The 17837-nt window shown below is 39.9% G+C and overlaps 2 protein-coding genes across 3 annotated transcripts; one reads left to right on the top strand and one right to left on the bottom strand.

The window, feature by feature from the left end:
* Positions 1 to 5736: 5736 nt before the first annotated feature.
* Positions 5737 to 13507, top strand: stx5a (syntaxin 5A). 2 transcript variants are annotated; one of them, XM_034543726.1, is made up of 12 exons: positions 5737 to 5862; positions 6311 to 6521; positions 7563 to 7633; positions 7957 to 8012; positions 8099 to 8169; positions 8305 to 8421; positions 8700 to 8756; positions 8877 to 8958; positions 10050 to 10136; positions 10287 to 10390; positions 10635 to 10756; positions 12093 to 13507. In XM_034543726.1, exons 2-12 carry the CDS (start codon positions 6459 to 6461, stop codon positions 12250 to 12252), a joined length of 990 nt encoding a protein of 329 aa, XP_034399617.1. In that variant the 5' UTR covers positions 5737 to 5862; positions 6311 to 6458; the 3' UTR covers positions 12253 to 13507. The 2 variants fall into 2 exon arrangements, with proteins under 2 accessions (XP_034399617.1, XP_034399618.1); XM_034543727.1 differs by lacking the exon at positions 10050 to 10136 and having other exon boundaries at positions 5745 to 5862; positions 12093 to 13495.
* A 1317-nt stretch (positions 13508 to 14824) lies between these two features.
* On the bottom strand, positions 14825 to 16215 carry zgc:162144 (RD3 domain-containing protein). Its single transcript, XM_034544358.1, has 2 exons — positions 15798 to 16215; positions 14825 to 15194 (listed from the first exon to the last, which is right to left on the bottom strand). Exons 1-2 carry the CDS (start codon positions 16136 to 16138, stop codon positions 14825 to 14827), a joined length of 711 nt encoding a protein of 236 aa, XP_034400249.1. The 5' UTR covers positions 16139 to 16215.
* Between the last annotated feature and the right edge of the window lie 1622 nt (positions 16216 to 17837).

Genomic DNA, 17837 nt, shown 5'->3' with positions numbered 1-17837 from the left:
TACTGGTTTAGAGGAACCTATAGGAGTTTTATGTGTGCGTCTTAATAATCAGATGGGAAGCATTTTTCATATGAGGAGAACTGAACTGGTCCTCTGAGTACAGACCAGACACTGTGTGATAATGAGGAACAGGAGAAGGTCCCCCAAAGTGTTTGTAGCCTCAAACTACTGGTGATGTTGAAGTCTTGGCTTTAAATGAGAAGTTTGGCATTTTGGGACATACACTTCACTTTCTTGCTTTGAGTTAGAAAAGAAGATCGATACCACACTCACGTCTGTACAATATGAAGCTGGAGCAGCAATCAGTTAGCTTAGCTTAGCATAAAGACTGGAAACAGGGGGAAACAGCTAGCCTTAATTATTTTCCAATTTTCTATTTTTTAAGAATGTTGCGTTTTGTGGACAAATGTTTTGGGGAACCTAAGAGTCCCTGAACCTCAGTATAGATTGCACTTGTGTTTCAGATTGTAAAGCACACCCTTTACATTAGTCCACTGAAGAAGAAAAAAACACCTAAAGGAGCAAATGGACTTAGATCGAAAAGCTCTACTCATGCAGATATGTACGACATATCAAAGACATTCCACCAAAAAGAGTTGTGGTGCTGAGATCTCTTTTTTTGGCCCTCTGGGGCTCCAGTGTTTACTTCCTGTTACCAAATTCTCTTATTTCAAAGTAAAAATTCTGAACAATGAAAGCAACAACAGTAAATTGCCTTCAGAATAGTACTGGGAGACCAGGCTTCCCACGGCCATTTGCAGCAGGTCGTCTCATTTCTCTCCACCCTCAGCTATCAAAGACAAAATATGCCCCCAAAACACTATCTTCAAAAAAGAAAGCGTTAGTATCTGCTGTTGCCGCCCATCCTTTCAACGTCACAACTCTTTAAGATGTACAACTTGGACATATTAATATCCTACTCAAATGTCCTGATCCTGTGTCAGTATCAAACATCAGTGTGCTTTGTATCTGCACAGTCTACATTGTACTGTAAAGGTAGCCCTGTTCTAGCCTCCAGTGTCTTAGCCTATAGAGCCCCTCACTAAACTATATAACATTTTATAATCTCTAACCTGACCGTGTGTATGACGTAGTGCATACTTTAGAGATGTATTTGTAACTTCATTTTAGCTATACCTTGCAATGAATCTTTTCGCTGCCAATACATTGTACTGCTGTAGCCTATGTATTAAGAAAACACTCTTTTTTTGCTGCTACACCATTGTGCCCTTTTATGATGTCTTTGTAGAAAACAATGCAGTCTTATGTTTTATTAGTATAGAAATGCCAATTAATTAATTCAATGTCCACATAGAAGTCTAATCTACATCGTCAAATATATTGAAAATGATACCAGGATACAACCGTGATGTTACATATGTTATTAAAGGAAATGTCTTATTTTTTGTATAAACCTCTTGTTTTCTTCCTGTCACTGTTTATCCACTCTAACGTCCATCTGCTCTGACGTCATGTCCCCCATCTCTTTGTTTTAATCTCTCCTTTGACGATAATGAAAGGTAAACAGACACTTTTGATTACAGTGACACCCTGGGAGTTGGGTACGGACAAAGTGCGTGTGTGATGTGTCGTGGTGTTATGAGACATAATATTGTTCCCTCTCCTCCTCTCGTTTATACTGCCGAGTCAGAAGCTGGTCCAGTACAAAGGTGTGCAGCCCCACACAAAAGTTAATTTACTCAAGGACAGTTATGAGTCACTTGAACTTACTTACTTCTACTCCACTACATTTCAGAGCCAAATGTTGGACTTTTTATTTATTTGAGACAGTTATGTAATATATCATGTTTTAACATTTGCAAGGGTCATTCTGCTGTGTCAACATTATAACAAAAACATGTTTGTGCTGGTGCTGGTTATTTTTACATTATGGTGTTACTTTTTTAACTTAAAAATGAGAATATGGGATTTTTAAAAAGACCAAAATAACCACATTCATCTTTTACAGATGAACACTTAAGTTTATAAGCACTAATCGCTTAGTTTATTACACTCAGGGGTTTTGCCGCTGCATGCCGGTATGACCAGTAGGTTATGGTGCTAATGAGCAAACTTTAGAAATATTTCTTTTTGTGTAACTGAGTTGCTTCACTCTCTACTTTTGCTATTGTGACCCTGTTGTCAGCAGTTAACCAAAATTGCCAGTTGTGTCCATAATGGTCGCTGTTCAACTAAAGTTGCAGTGTGGTTTGTGTTTCTGTGAGAGATACAGAGTCTGGGGAGATTAAGATTGTGTCTATGTATTCTCTGCTTTGGTATTGCTTGCACTGTGGCTTTTATCTCCCTGGCATGGATTATGATGGATATGACGATGATGATGATGATGATGATGATGATGATGACGAAATTGGCTGGCAATATGATGTTCCCAAAGTATCACCTCACATTACAGAGTAGACTTTAGACCAAAGGACAGGTGATGTGTTAATGACTATGCTCATTTGTATGAGCTATACATTGATAAGCTTCCATGACAGTATTATGTTATAATGATTGATGGTGTCAATATTAGCAGCAGTTTAATTTGGCCATCGTTACTCTCTACAGAGTGTGAAGAAGAGAGGAGAGGATGAAAGAGGAGAGGAGAGGAAAGAGGAGCTAAATGCTGCTGCCAACCTATCTGTCTGGAAGGGCATTATGCCAGTACTAAATATAGCTGCAAGATTAGGGAGACAGAGAGAGAGAGAAAGAGAAAAGGACACAGTGAGTCATCCATCACGATACAGAATAGATGCTTTTTACTCCAAAATCAGCTTTTTAAATCTCTGTGCACGTCAAAATATGTCACCGTACGGATGAATAAAAATGGAGAGGCAGAAACGCTGCACAGACTTTCATGTGGGTCTTATTCATCATTACGTTCTTATACATTTCATGCATTCATTTGACTTCAACCAGTAAGCTCACATGTCTGCCTCCATCCATCCCTTTACGCCCTCACACTTCATCCATCTCCCTCTGCACCTCTCGGTCTTTACACTTGTATCATCAGGACTTCCTGTATTTTTCCACCTTGCTCTCTTTGTGTTCGGAGCCATGTTTTTCTAATAACTAGCTACGCTGTCCTCCCCGCTTTTGTAGCAGCAGCTGTGTTGAAGCAGGTACTGGACGCTATCTGGCCTGCAAGTGTGTTTTGTTAGATGATATCAATACCCCTGTGTGTGTGTGTGTGTGTGTGTGTGTGTGTGTGTGTGTGTGTGTGTGTGTGTGTGTGTGTGTGTATTTGGGAGTGAGAGACTGAGATAAAAGACTAGGAGGGAAAGAGAGAGACATTGAGTTTAATATGTGCAGTGCAAAGACAAATCACGTGTGTTCGTTGGTTTCAGGAAAGCGAATGTTTTCTAGCATCTCTTGTGAATACAAAGAACTTTTTTTTTTATTTCACAAAATAAACAAACAGTGTTATCTGCAACCGAAACATGGATCCACCGGCCTCGTCTGTTTCAGTCCACTGAAGGACATCAACCTTGATAAAAGATGTACGGCTCCTGTTACTACATGGGAAACAAGCATCTGAAAAGTCCCCAAAGAAATCCAATAGTTTTGCTCTATTGTCATGACCGTAATTAAGTCTAGTTTTGCCAAAGCGTGTTCAACATTCACAACATAAATGTAAGAATTCAGAATATTAAAAGACAAACAGATGGTTTTAACATAAACACACTGACATAAATTATGTAATCATTAACAAGGTTAAGAGTCAGTCTTGCTAGTGGCTCTGTGAGACTACACTAATGCACAGCTGTGCATGTGTGTGCTAATGTCAACAAGCCGCTGTAACATGCTCACGTTGACAATGTTCAGAAGCCAATGTTTAGCAGGTATGATGTGAATCCCAGTCGAGCACGCAAGCCTGCTAAACACTCAGCACAGCTGAAGCTGATGGGAAAGTCATTAGTTTTGCAGATCTTTAGTGATAAATCATTGTGTTAGAGTTAGAGTCACAGGATCATCAAAAGTATTACTAATCATTCTGAGGGGAATGTGTGTGTGTGTGTGTGTGTGTGTGTGTGTGTGTGTGTGTATGTGTGTGTGTGTGTGTGTGTGTGTGTGTGTGTGTGCGTGTGTGTGTGTGTGTGTGTGTACACCAAATGTCATAGCAACCCATCCAATAGTTGTTGAAACATTTGACTCAAATCCACAAATCACATAGTTGAGCTAGAGGAAAGTCTGAGTAAGGTTCACCCTCCTGTGAACATGAATGTCGGTACACCCGTCATTGATAGATGCCACAGCATGGATAAAAATATAAACAATACATGATGAAATGAGACAAGAAAAGAGATAAAAATGAGAAACTTTCCTGCTCTGTCCTGATGTTCGGCAAAGCAATCAAAAATGTGTGAAAGCATGGAGGTTGGTGTTTCAGATGAAGAGATAAGTATGGTGGATTATAGTGAGGTATAAAAGGTGAAAGGGAGCGTAGATGAGGGGTGGTGCAGGGCATAGGGGGCGGGTGAAGGGATCTTGTGGTTGGGGTCTAGCCGGTAAAGAGGCAAAAGCATAGCTGTGGTCTGGGCGTGCTGGAGCCTGTCAGGTGGAGGATGCGGGTACCAGTAGGAGTCAGAGGAGATCAGAGAGCCTGCTGGATGTTATCTCGCTGTCCATACCTTACCTGCAGGTTGACTTACCTGAGCCAGCAGCCAATCACATCCTCTGTCTGTCTGTTCATTCCTCCTCTGATCCCTCTCAAAAAACTCAAAGGTTCAGTTCTACATCAGCATAACATCCCTAATGACACATCATGTTTTGGTTTCAGCAGGCGTCAGCCTGAAGTGACTGATTGATAATTTTGTTCCTCTTATTCTATAAATTCACTTGGATATGGGTTTCTGTTAATCATTTAGGTTTAATAGCACACAGTTTTACTGTTCATTGTGTGATCCAACATTAGGCTCCAACATGCTTGTAATTAATGACAAATGAGCCAATTGAATTATGTACAACTTATTGTGTTGCCGACTTGTGTTTGCCGAATGTAAAATACCAACAAGGAAACTTGTTCTTTGTGGTGTTGTGCTACTGGCAAGGCTGGATCCAGGGCCCCAGACCCCAAAATCACAAAGACCGCAAAGCATCAGGGGAATGTCCACTGTTTGGCAAGTGATAGTTGCTTTGTTTGGGAATACAGGCACATGTACTTCTTATGCACAACACAACTGCCATTATAACTTGATCTTGAGACCCTGTGTCAAAATCTAGTTTTAAGACCTTACCTATTTCAGTTTATACTACCCTTAGATGAGGTTTGTATCTACTCACCTGAGAATATGTAATTGTATAGTACAGTACTGTGCAGAAATGAGGGTTACTATGGGTCGAGATACTATTTTTTACTTGGAGACTAGCAGATTAACCTGGTCATGATTCTAGGATTTATAGATACCATTGCATAATAAAAAAGTAGGCCACCATCACAATAAAAGTGCCAAATTTAAGTCTTGGAAGTGCTGTTTGACTCGGAGACCTTTATTTTATAGATGATAATTCAGGTTGGCTATTTATTTTATTGGTTTTCCCTATATACTCCTGGGCTCATTCTCTTGTATTCTTCCTGTTTTATACTTATATTGTGACATTTTGTACTGTCCTCTTTTCTTACTGTCATATAAACTAAATAATGTACATTCAACGGGAAGCGACACTACAAACAAGGGGGGGGGGAGTGGCGCCCCCTGGTGGTGACGCGTTGTACCGGCAGGGATTTTCATCCTCGGTAAAGTAGACGTGGCAGTGACGTCAGTGACGGAAACTACCCGGATCGGAACTTTAACTCCTGGGTTGATTAGTTTAAACCAGTAACGTCGAGGGGTCCCGAAATATGATGTGATGTCGATTCAAGTGAGTAGGAAATGCTCGGGTTGTGTCTTTTAAATAAGATATAACCTCGCATGGTGAGTTTAGGTCGAATGTAACAAGGAGAGACCGTATGGAGAGCCCGGTTAGCTCTCTGAAGCTAACGTTAGCGTTAACCGGTCAGGCCGTGATCAGCTGTGTTTCGTGATGGACGGCCTTTACTCAAAGAGAGATGTTGTTACCTCATGCTATATGTATGTAACTCACCTGGGGCCTCATTTGTGAGCGGTGGCGGTCATTTGTTATGTATTGTTTGTTAATTGCGGTTCAGTCGATCGCCTGCTGTTAGCTAACGGCTAACTAACGTAAAACCTCAAACTGTGTTTATTTATAAGCTAGCAGTTACATTATAAATTAATTTATAAACTGTTTATTTATCAGTTGCGTTATCAACTGTAAGTTCACCAGTTGTTTTCTTTTCCCGTTACTGCAGACGTGTGTACATATGCCCATGAAGGATATCCCACCTCGGATGTGAGTTTTGGGAGGTCTTCCTGTTTATCGACTACACAGACCACAGGAAAAGGGACCGGGTAGTCCCAGGTTCGAGAGCCGGCGGGTGACCCTTTACCGGCGGCAGGATGACGTGCCGTGACCGTACCCTCGAGTTCCAGTCCGCCTGTAAATCTCTCCAGGGCAGACCGGTGTGTTGACGCATCACAGCACAATAACTGATCGCTTTATGTCAAATAAGGCATCCCCCCCCCCCCCCCCCAACTGTACAACATGTACATTACCAATATATGTGTTATCACTGTAGTTTTGTGTAGCTCAGATGAATTGGGGGTTTGGTGACTTTTGCTTTTAGTTTCTTGTTTTGGTTCCGTATTGCAATAGATAATTAGATAGTTACTTTAGAAATCCCGCAAGGTGAAATTAGTTTGCTACAGCAGCATTTATACATACAAGTAAAGCAATATCAAATATACAAATGCACAATATTTTTTTTTTAAATAGAACAATGGCTATGAAATGTTTATTTTAGTTTGTTTATTTGTAAATGCAAAGACATCAAAACCCATTGCACTCTTATGGTCAAGTTAAGCACAAGTTGCTGTTCTTGTTGTCTTTCAGTCGTGGTTCAAACTTATTTTACTGTAAATCCCAAAGTGGGGACAACATGTGATTTCCAATCTCTAAAATAATTATGAAATCAGCTGTGCCAATGTATTAGAAGATATTAGTTATCACAGATATACTGATATAAAACAACGGATTGGAGTATAGAAATGCCAAATATATGCTTTTCCAGCCTACAACTGCTGAGTTTATTTTTTACCTTAGAAATGTTGTCAGTTCTTTTGTCTAAAGGCAATCCAAGGACATTCTTATTAAACTTGCTGGTTTATATTATTTGTCAAAATTACAATATTGGCCAATTTATCTTGATCTCATATGTTTTTAAACCCTCAAATATCACCATTGTTTCCAGCCTAAATATTCTAGTGTTGAATGGACTATAATCAGAGGTTACCAGTGATCTCGGTGACAGTATAAATATGTTGGTTACATTGTTTGACGGAAGGAAGGGTGTGATCAGGAAATTATTGACTTCAATGTTTAATCTGTCAATAAATTGGAATAAGTAAATGTTGATGATTTCTGTAGCCATATTTTTACAATTACTCCTCAGCCTTTTATTTTATTGCATCTCCAATTGTAATTCATACTCTCTCTCCTGGCAGAATGGAGTCCCGCTCAATAAACCAACTCTCAGCGCTCTCAGGCAGCGCAGCGACTTCACAGTTATGGCCAAGTAAGTCTTCTTACGTGTTTCACCAGCTTGCTGAATGTGCCTGTTCTTTCATGGTGATTTTGGGTGTTGCAATATTTGCATTTGCACATTCTCACCACCTCATGCTTATTGTGTAAAGATTGAGAATATTGAAATACATCTTCAGTGGAGAAGCTGGTTCAGGGCTTGTTTGGCGGTTTAGCACAAAGTCTGTAAGCACAGAGATTACGTTGATACAATCGTATTCCCTGTAAGAATGCAAATAAGTGTATTTAACAACATGTTAGAGTACTTCTTTTAGTATGTGCATGACAAAGGCTACATTTGTGTTTGTTTCCTTGTAGGAGAATTGGAAAAGACTTGAGCAATACATTTGCCAAACTGGAAAAGCTCACTATTTGTAAGTGTTCCTTTTTAATGTTCATCTATTTTTGTGTCATATTGTTCAAAGTGCTGATTCTTCATGCTGTTGTTATAATGTTTTAGTGGCAAAAAGAAAATCTCTATTTGATGACAAGGCAGTGGAGATTGAGGAGCTAACATACATCATTAAACAAGTAAGTTGAATTGTTAAAGTCCCATGAAATGTGGTTTTGGAAACATGTACATTATTTATAAATGGTGCAGCAATGTTTAATCCTGTATTATCTTGTAAAACTATATACCTTGTTTTCTATCTCTTGTGTTTTTAGGACATCAACAGTCTAAACAAACAGATTGCGCAGCTGCAGGACTTGGTGAGGTCCCGCGGAGCTCCAGGTGGCCGACACATCCAAACCCACTCTAACACTATAGTGGTGTCATTACAGGTACAATTCATACTGTATTGGACGTCTTAATTACTTTTATGGCAAATCTCGCAAACATTTTCTTTATTATCATAATTTTTGTATTGTATCTTGAGCCTTTTAATGTTGTGCTTTTGTTAATACACAGTTAAATAAAATTTATTTTGAAAAATGTTTAAAAATAATGGCATCAGAAAAACATTTTTGATTTGTTTTTCACATATTGGTGCTCTGTAACATTTGTACACTGATGAATTAAGCTGCACTTTGAACCCTGCTGTATCTTTTGTTTTCTACAGTCCAAACTGGCTTCAATGTCCAATGACTTTAAGTCAGTCCTAGAAGTCAGAACGGAGGTGAGAGATGTTTGTCATACTTATATCATCTATCAAGGCAGACAAAACAAAAGGTTTTGAATCGGGTACAGGTTTCTTCTCAGTCGTGTTCACCTCCATCATTTGTCCCTTTTCCTGTAGAACCTGAAGCAGCAACGCAGCAGGAGAGAGCAGTTCTCCCAGCCCCCAGTCTCGTCTTCTCCTCTGATGGCCAACAACTTCAGTAAGTCTGTCCACATCTTGGCTTCACACTAGGATCTTTACAATGGTCTCGCAGTAAAGTAATGGCTCCAAGGGGTAAACATAGCATGATGTTGCAGCTTCATAAGGGTGTGTTCACTCTTTACTGGTTATTGTTTGTGGGAAAAGTTTAGCCTCAGCCACATTTTGTGCTGATTAAGCACTTAACGCAGTAGTATCTCATTCAAATCACAACCTAAAACAAATCTCTTAAAGCACAGACAAGGATGAAAGGTACCTGTTTCATACCCACTGGTGTAACCTTAACATGCTGCACAAATTAGATCCTGCTAATTTCTTCTTTGTTAACATGAACATTGTGTAATAGAGTGAACACACCTTTTTATTGAGTATTTGTTTTGGCTTATAGGCAAAAATAGTACTGTCTTGCGCCTTCCTGCTCAGCTTACCTTTTTTTATTTTTATTTTTTTAAACAAACTGCCAAATGTTGTCCTTTAGTGAGCACAGCTGCTTCCTCTGGGGGCGTTTACACTGCAAGTAAAATGTTTACGGGTTACATTTCACGTTTTTTGTTAAAACCGCAAACTTTGTGCTCACCTCCAATGAATTATAGGTAACAAATTAATGTGTGAATTAAAAATGAATTTTTATTTTGAAATGTATTTGTAATAACCAACCACTAATTGAAAATGAGTTTGATTATTATGACAGTATTTATTAGACAACATTAGAATACAACAGTCCTTAACTGGTTGTCCTGTCCAGTACACCTTTTAATAATATAGATATTATACTATGATCCTCGAAGTCCTTGCCAGAAACGTGTACTGTACTTGAATAGAAATGTTTATCTGTGGAACACTTGTGGATGCAACTTTTATCATTTCAAAAGTTATTATATACCTGTTAATTTAAAGATATCCTGACTGTAGCTTATTTACCATGAATCAATTAGTTGAAATTTAGCCACAAATGCCATAGATGTACAGAATGATTTTGACTGGCAGTGTACTTTTCTAACAGCTGTTGTGATGGGGAACTGATCGAAGACCGTGTGAATGATTATTATTGTATTTGGTCATCTATAATGCAAAAATTAAAAAATATTTTAGGGAGCCGCAAAAAAGGGGCCCAGGAGCCGCATGCAGCTCGTGAGCCACGCAATGGTTACCAGGTCAATACAACCTCAAATTTAAAAGGTATTTCCCTGGAACGCTTGACTCTCCCAGTGGGTATAACTAGCTACTGTATGTGCCCGCTGTTCTTTTAGTTTTCCCCCTCTACCATTGAGGATCTCTGCCTGATCTCGTTGAACATGTGTGTGTGTTTTGCTTGTTGTCTCACTTCAGAGAGCTCGGTCCTGATGCAGGATGAGTCCAGGAGTATGGGCGATGTTGCCATCAATATGGACTCTCAGACCAATCCCATGCAGCTCCAGCTTATTGATGAGCAGGTAGACTGCTGGTGTATGATTGTCAAAGTCAGGCAGATATAGAGGAATGTGTGCGTTCGCAATAATTTTTGGGAAAATATTAGTTATGGTTGATTTTTAAATTAGTCGATGTGCATTGTTGTCACTATTAGTAGAACATTTATCATAAGTAAACTTTGTAGAAATATTTGACTAAATTCTAACAATGGATAAACTGTGCTGTAATGTGGCCCTTTTTGAGACCTTGCTGGCTGTGCCGTTACAGGACTCGTACATCCAGAGCCGTGCAGACACCATGCAGAACATTGAGAGCACCATTGTGGAGCTGGGCTCTATATTCCAGCAGCTGGCACACATGGTCAAGGAGCAAGAGGAGACCATTCAGAGGTTAGACGGAGCAAGAATTAGGGGGGGGGGGGGGTCGAGTGAGCGAACTAGCAATCATCCCCAAAATTTTAAACTACTCTTTTAAAATACAAGCAATAGGAAACAGGAAACTGTGAGTAAAAAAGGGAATTGCTGCTATAATTTGGTTGGTGACCATCTTACTTGCATTTCATGCAGAATTCAGTTGCTTGTGATTAGGGTTGCAAAATTCCGGGAATATTCAAAGTTGGAAACTATTAGCGGAAATATACGGGAATTAACAGGAATAAACTGGAATTTTGGGGGTAATTTAACTGTATGTACCTTGTCATAAGCAGACATGCATGCAAACATTTATAATACAACTTTTAAAAATGACTTTTTTGACATTTTGTGAGTAGAACTTTATTCTTTCATCGAACAACAAAAACATGAACGTTGAATAAAAAAGGTGTATTCCCTATGATCACCACCCCCCAAGCCACATTGTTTTTGGGGTGTTTTTCCCTGAATCCTTTCAGGTGTAAATGCTTTCTTCCTGGATCTCATCAACGTCCTCCTAACTGCTGTAAAAAGTTAGTCTACTGTATACAAATAAACTTGGTATTAAATTGAACATGGCTTCAGTTTACCAAGTAATCAATATGCTAGGTAATGACAAACAGTGTTGGGAAAGTTCACTTTCTACACGAACTAGTTCAGTTCATAGTTCACACATTTTAAAATGAACTATTTCAGTTCATAGTTCATAATTCAAAATTTTTAACTAAGTTCACAGCTCCAAAAAATGAACTAGTTCAGTTATTTTTTTCAATATGTTGCAAGCTATAATTGAAATCTCTATCTGTCTGCAATACCGCTCTTGGCCTCTATGCCACTCGGCGCTCTCACACTTGCCAGGCATAGGGCTGAAACGTTCAGACGCAACACTGATGACAAAGACGTTCAAAAACAACAGAACGTTTTATGTTTACGTTTATGTTTCTGTCAGACAATGTTCCCAACCAGCTGCATTCAGGGTCCAGCTGAGCTAGACGTTCTAGCTAGTCTTGTTCTCAACTACATTTAAGTTCCCTGTTATATGCTCTTACAAAAAAACTTAGGCACATTTTTTTACCGGAAACTTTCCGCCCCTTTGCAACCCTACTTGTGATCAATTCACATGGATATATTTCACTAAATGGACCCCTATAGGAATTTATTTCTATATAAATAAAAATAATATAGGAACTCTGAGTCACATATATATAACTTTCCATTTATCTCCAGAACTGACTGATCTTAAAGAAAAGGTCTGATAGTTAAGATAATTATCATCTGTTCAACAACTGAACCTCCTGTCGTCCTTCTCTCACAGGATCGACGCTAACGTGGAGGACACACAGCTTAATGTGGAATCCGCCCACACAGAGATCCTCAAATACTTCCAGTCAGTCTCCTCCAACCGCTGGCTGATGATCAAGATCTTTCTCGTCCTCGTCGTCTTCTTCATCATCTTTGTTGTCTTCTTTGCTTGAAGAAAAGAGAAGCAGCTGAGAGGAGGGGAAAGCACATTGAACGAGGTGAAGTGAAACTAAAGCCAGGCTAAGACGACATGTCCGGGCGACGTATTTAAAGGACAGACTTCACTTTCAGAGTGACACTTTGATGGAGGCTTGCTTGGGAGCCGCTCAGATTAATTAAACAGACTTTCCGGTTATTCCCAAGCCACGGACTCTTGATCTTAATTCGACAATTCAGTGAAGAATGAAGATGTTGAATGCTGTCCAAATGAAAGAATAAATTATCTAAAATCCCCCCTTGTATAGAGAGAGAGAGAGAGAGAGAGCAAAAGGTTGCTCAGTATTGTACTTTGACCAATTTATTCATAAACATTTAATCAAAATGGCTATAATTTAATGGTTTGATTCTGCAAACTGTCTTTAACTTTGATTTTCTTGTTTACCCCACGTCATCTGCTATTCTAATTATGATTATTATCATAATACTAATTATATAATAATCATACTATTCCAAAGCTGAACAACAACAACTTTTATCGTCAGATAATTTTGCTTCTTAGTTTACTTACCTATTATTGAAGAGCATGACTGTGCCCCTTCTTTATCAACAATTCATCACTCCATGATTTTCTTTCTTTTTTTTCTTATTCTGTTATGTTTTCAAACTTTATTTGCCAAATGGGGACTTGTATAGAACTGTGACACAAACAAAGACGTGTATTGTGGTCCAGCATTTCGTGTCCTGAAGGCACAAGAAGTTACAGACAGCTGAAGGGACTTTTGCTGGTAGTATTCAGCTACAAGCTGTAAGAAATCACAAGATGTGTCACAAAACTGTTTTATATGAAACGGTTTGGTTGTTCGCCTTTGGGTAGGTTGAAAAAGTTAAAACCTTGCACGTTAAGTGCTGCGGAAATGGGTCACGTATCCGAAGGGTCCAGATTTGACATCAGTGCTTATGAAGGGGTGAGGCTGGCTGGTTGTGAAGGCTCTCTAATGAAGTGACTCAATCAGCCAGATTCCCTGGAAGTGTTGGTTGGATGCCACTGTTGTAGTTGCTTCCCTTCTTAATCTTTCTAAACGTATCGGATGTTACGATAAATGACCATAGCTTTTTAAAAAGAAAGAGAAAACATTCTTCCTATCTTTTCCCTGTCTGTTCTTTTTTAGCCAAATGCCTTGACTTCAGTGTATAAAGTGCAAATAGTGATAATGATGTATTGATAAGAAAGTGCATATTAATAAAATGATAATGGGGTGCTGGCATTCATGGCTGAGATTTTCTTGGGATAAGAGGATTAGTTGGCAGTGATATAATTAGCCATGCTGGGAGGCTAAGATTAGCTGAAAGATGTGCTAAGCAGGTGCAGCTTTATTCAACATATTTACACCAGAAACACACATAGTACTTATATTTATTTACAGGCCCCAGACATTTTTACATATACATATTTAACCTTCTCAACCACAATAAAGTGATAAAGGTCCTTGTATCTTCCATTCCTTTTGTTGAAAGGCTTCAATGCTTCTAGACTTAAAACATGTTGACATACATATATAAATTGTCACATTTAGTCTTAAATGCTAACTGTATCCAAACAAAGAACACATCTTTGTAGGGTGAAACATGTTATAACTGCATAGAAATAATGACGACACTATATTCATATGCCCAAATATATATCGTATTCACAATTTAAAAAAAAGAAGATTACAGAGGATTCTAGTTATGTCCTGCCTCCAAGGATTTGCTTGATGGATACACTATGAGAGTACTGATAACTGAGCAGGTGATCTGGAGCCAAACTTACTGCCGAATGTCCCCCGAATCTACTGCAAATACCAGCTGTCCTGTCAGTTGCATAACATGTTTTTAAAGGGTCAGTTCATGATATATGATTCATCAGCTATATGATTTATTCAGCAGCTTTTTGATTTTAAGGATACCTGAAGCATGTAAAGGTCAGCAATGCAAAATATTCTATTTAACTAAACCCCATGCAGCACATTTGAGTTATTAACCATGCTAGTGGTGTGGCTCTGACTATTCATATCTATATCACAACAACTAAAGGATGGATTGCAGTCATCCATGGTCCCTAGACAATGTATCCTAATGATTTTAATGATCCTCTGACAACTCTTCTTGCCAACCAGCAGGTTGACGTTTGCTGTACTCAGTGTTTAGTGCAAATTAGCAAATATTATCTCAACTAAGATGGTGAACATGGGGAAACATTATGCAGCTGTACACCCTCACAGAGCTGCTTGCATGACTGTAGACTCTTAGTCTTGTTGCTGTCATTACATATAAATGCTAATCACATGTTTTAGAATCTTAAAACCAAAACAGCAATGCTTTTGGGAACTAAAGACTTCAAGTTCATTAGCAATTAGACCGGTTTCCTGAAATCCTCCTAAGCTCACTCTTATCTTCTGCTTTTGAAATGATTTGGAATGAGAACAAACTCTCCTCAGCTGACCCATCTCTCTACTTTGCCTCCTTCTCCTCATGTTCTCCCCCTTTCAGAACTTCTCTATAGGTCCCTCCCACCATCCTCTCTGCATTGTCTTTACCCTGACTCTCTCACCCCTGGGCACTCTGCTCCATAGGGCTGATCTCTGGCATGCTCCTGCTCCTTCCCTTCCTCGCCCTGGCCTTGATGGCCTCTTCCTCCCCTTCTGCATCCTCCTCGTCGGACCAATCCACCTGCTGCTCCAAGTTCCCCCTGGAGCCTCTTATGTTGCTGCCCCTGAAGAGCTGACCTGTGCGGAATTTGCTGCGGAAGGTAACAAAAGAAAGGCTCTTGCTGCGCTGTTGCTTCTCAAAGACGGCGTCCTCCGTCTGCATGTCTTCATTTCCGTTCACCTCGTCCATGCAGTCGCGTAGAACTGAGCGAAACAGCCGGGGGACCTCGTGAACCTCCGGCTCCATCTGCGTCACCAGCCTCCTGAACCTGCAGTGGGATTATATAAACAGCCTGGTGTAAAATAACACAAGCAATTACAGAGTAGAAACAAAAGAGAAGGGAGTTGCCACCACCACCAAGTGGGCAGTACAGTCTTTTTTAAAGGGGTGCAGAATCCCTCGCTACGCTGAACCCTGATTACACTAGTGCTGGAAGGGGGATACCATAAAACCAGTACAATGTGTTGAATCAGAGAAAATGAAAGTGAACTAATTGCTTCACAAACTAATCCTTTCAGCTTTAGACCTTTGTAATGCAAAAACAAACAAACATGCGTTTGAGGACTGTTTAAGAGCACTGGTTGGGATGTCATGTCTTGTCACTGCTTGGATAAAGAATGGGTCTGGATCTGAGAGCATCGGCCTAATTTCTAAGATATTATTAAGGGTGTTAGGAGGATTTGATTAAAACCTTGCAGCTCGCTCTTCATCTGTTTCTTCTTTATATTCTATTTTCCAGCCTGTATTTTAAGCTCTTTGTCCAGCTCTGTGTCTCTCTGAATCAGTCTGGCTCACTATTTTAATTTCAATGATGGTACCCTTTTAGTTTTCTCCATGTCCAACTCTCTCCGGGTCTCCCTCTCTGTCTCACCTGACGATCAGAGGGCCACACTGTGCAGGAGGGATCTTGACGCAGAGGTCCTGCAGCCCCAGCAGGTCGCTGGGGGTCAGCTCGTATGGCTGTGGGGTCGGGGCAGTGGCCAGCCAGCTGTAGTCCGCTGTGGAGGAGGAGCTGCGACGGCGGCGGCGACCCTCCGTCGCCCGCTCCAAGCGGATGCGTTCAGTGCGCTTCACCATGGCCCCCAGCTCCAACATCAGAGTATTGGTCACCAACTCCTCAGAGCTGCGCTGGCCGGGCACTTTGGGCTCAAGGGAGAAAACAGCTGTCCAAGGAAACATCTGGGACAGAGGAAAGGAAACCGTCATTAACATTTGTAGACCATGAAATACAACCGCAGCATTTTTTTACACTTTGGATACAATTTTTACCAGGTATAGGGACTTGTCTACTGTCGTTGTTTAGAGAATGGAAGCTTCGATAATCACACAGAAAACTCAGAAAAACTGTGTAACTTTAATGCCAGATGCATGTAAACAGCAAACAACTGATCAATACAAACCACGTTTTCTGAGGAAGAATATTATCACTCCTTATTCTCTTGCTCTAAATGCTCTCATAGAAGTTTAACTTGTGCCTTACCGTCATGAAATTTGGTTTACAAAGCTGCAGTGTACTGTTGTCGGACAGAAATCCACCCGTTGCCTGATAAAGCCTCTGTTAGCAGCCAGATGAACAGCAGGTCTCTATGAGCTTGTGACATTCAAAAAGAGTGAAACTCCTCGGACTCCAGCTGGCGGCACACAGTTACCTGACTGCCTTGCTACCTTTGACGGTCCTCGGCAGATAGGGTGTGCACTTTAGTGAGGAGCCCGTAGACTGTGTGTGTGTGAGTTTGGGATTGAGAATAAATGTAATCCTGTATTAATAATGAGCGAGTGATGAGAGGAGCTTACCTCACATGAGCTGGTGTTTGTGACTGACAATTTAGGTGGGGTGTTTATATAATAGCATGGGACTGTTAGCTAATTAAGTTACTGTCATTTCATTTAACTTAAACACGTTATTTAAAATATGTTTTCTCTCAATTGTTTTAACTATAAACTGAAGATTTCAGCTCACTCACACCAGCAGGTACTTTAAACCACTTCCCCAGTGTCTGACAGGTATTTGTGGGCAGTCATGACATTTTAACCAGCATACTTTCTGGTTTCAAACTGTTACCCTGCTGCCATTACAACCCGCTCAACCCTTGAAAACAACACAGTATCCGTCTCAAAATGGTCTCCCGGTTCGCACACAATAATCCTTTAGACACACCTGTAATCACCAGACTGTTATGGACGAGATTAGATAACTACCCAAACTCTCTTGTCTGTGCCACTGGCTAGCAAGTGGTTTTGTATGTAAGGTAACTGCAGGCTAGTTCCTGGGTTTCTGCACCACTCAGCACTGAGCCACCAAATCTCAGATTAGATTCAAATCCAGAGCCTACCTGGAAGAATGAGGGACTATGACTATTATAATCTAATTACAGTTGCCTGCAGTGGATGGATGCTGTTACTGCTGTAAATACACAGGAACTGTAAGTGATCAACAGTGTTTACTGATTAAATGTATTTGATTGTTAAAAATACTAGAATTCTGCGCAATAGCTGCAATCATCAAACATAAAAACTATTTAAAGGATTAAATCGATTTTGTTCTTCCAACACAGAGGGCGAACACATATGCAGAGTCACTAAACGTACGTATTGATCCACTTTAGACTTCATTGTGCTGCAGCAGAGGAGATGAATTTAACTATTTTAAAAGTTGGCCAAAGTGACCTGGAACTTTAGCAAGAATATGTACAGCTGACCTGTCCAATAAAAAATGCTTTTTACTGGATACAAATATAATTAGAAATATTTTTTTACATTACTACATATGTAGGAATTTGTTTTGGCTTCCATGTTCTGGGGTCACCAACATGTACCTTCGAAGCGTGATGGGTAATTTGTTAATGTAATTTTTTAGAGTGTGGTTTGTGATCTAGCTGCACTGTCCACTCATAGTATTTGAGTAATAGTT

Source organism: Cyclopterus lumpus, chromosome 10 (genome assembly GCF_009769545.1).
Source record: "Cyclopterus lumpus isolate fCycLum1 chromosome 10, fCycLum1.pri, whole genome shotgun sequence".
In the NCBI taxonomy this organism is placed as follows: domain Eukaryota; kingdom Metazoa; phylum Chordata; class Actinopteri; order Perciformes; family Cyclopteridae; genus Cyclopterus; species Cyclopterus lumpus.
The sequence above is the reverse complement of the archived record's forward strand: the minus strand, read 5'-3'. Positions and strand labels throughout refer to the sequence as shown.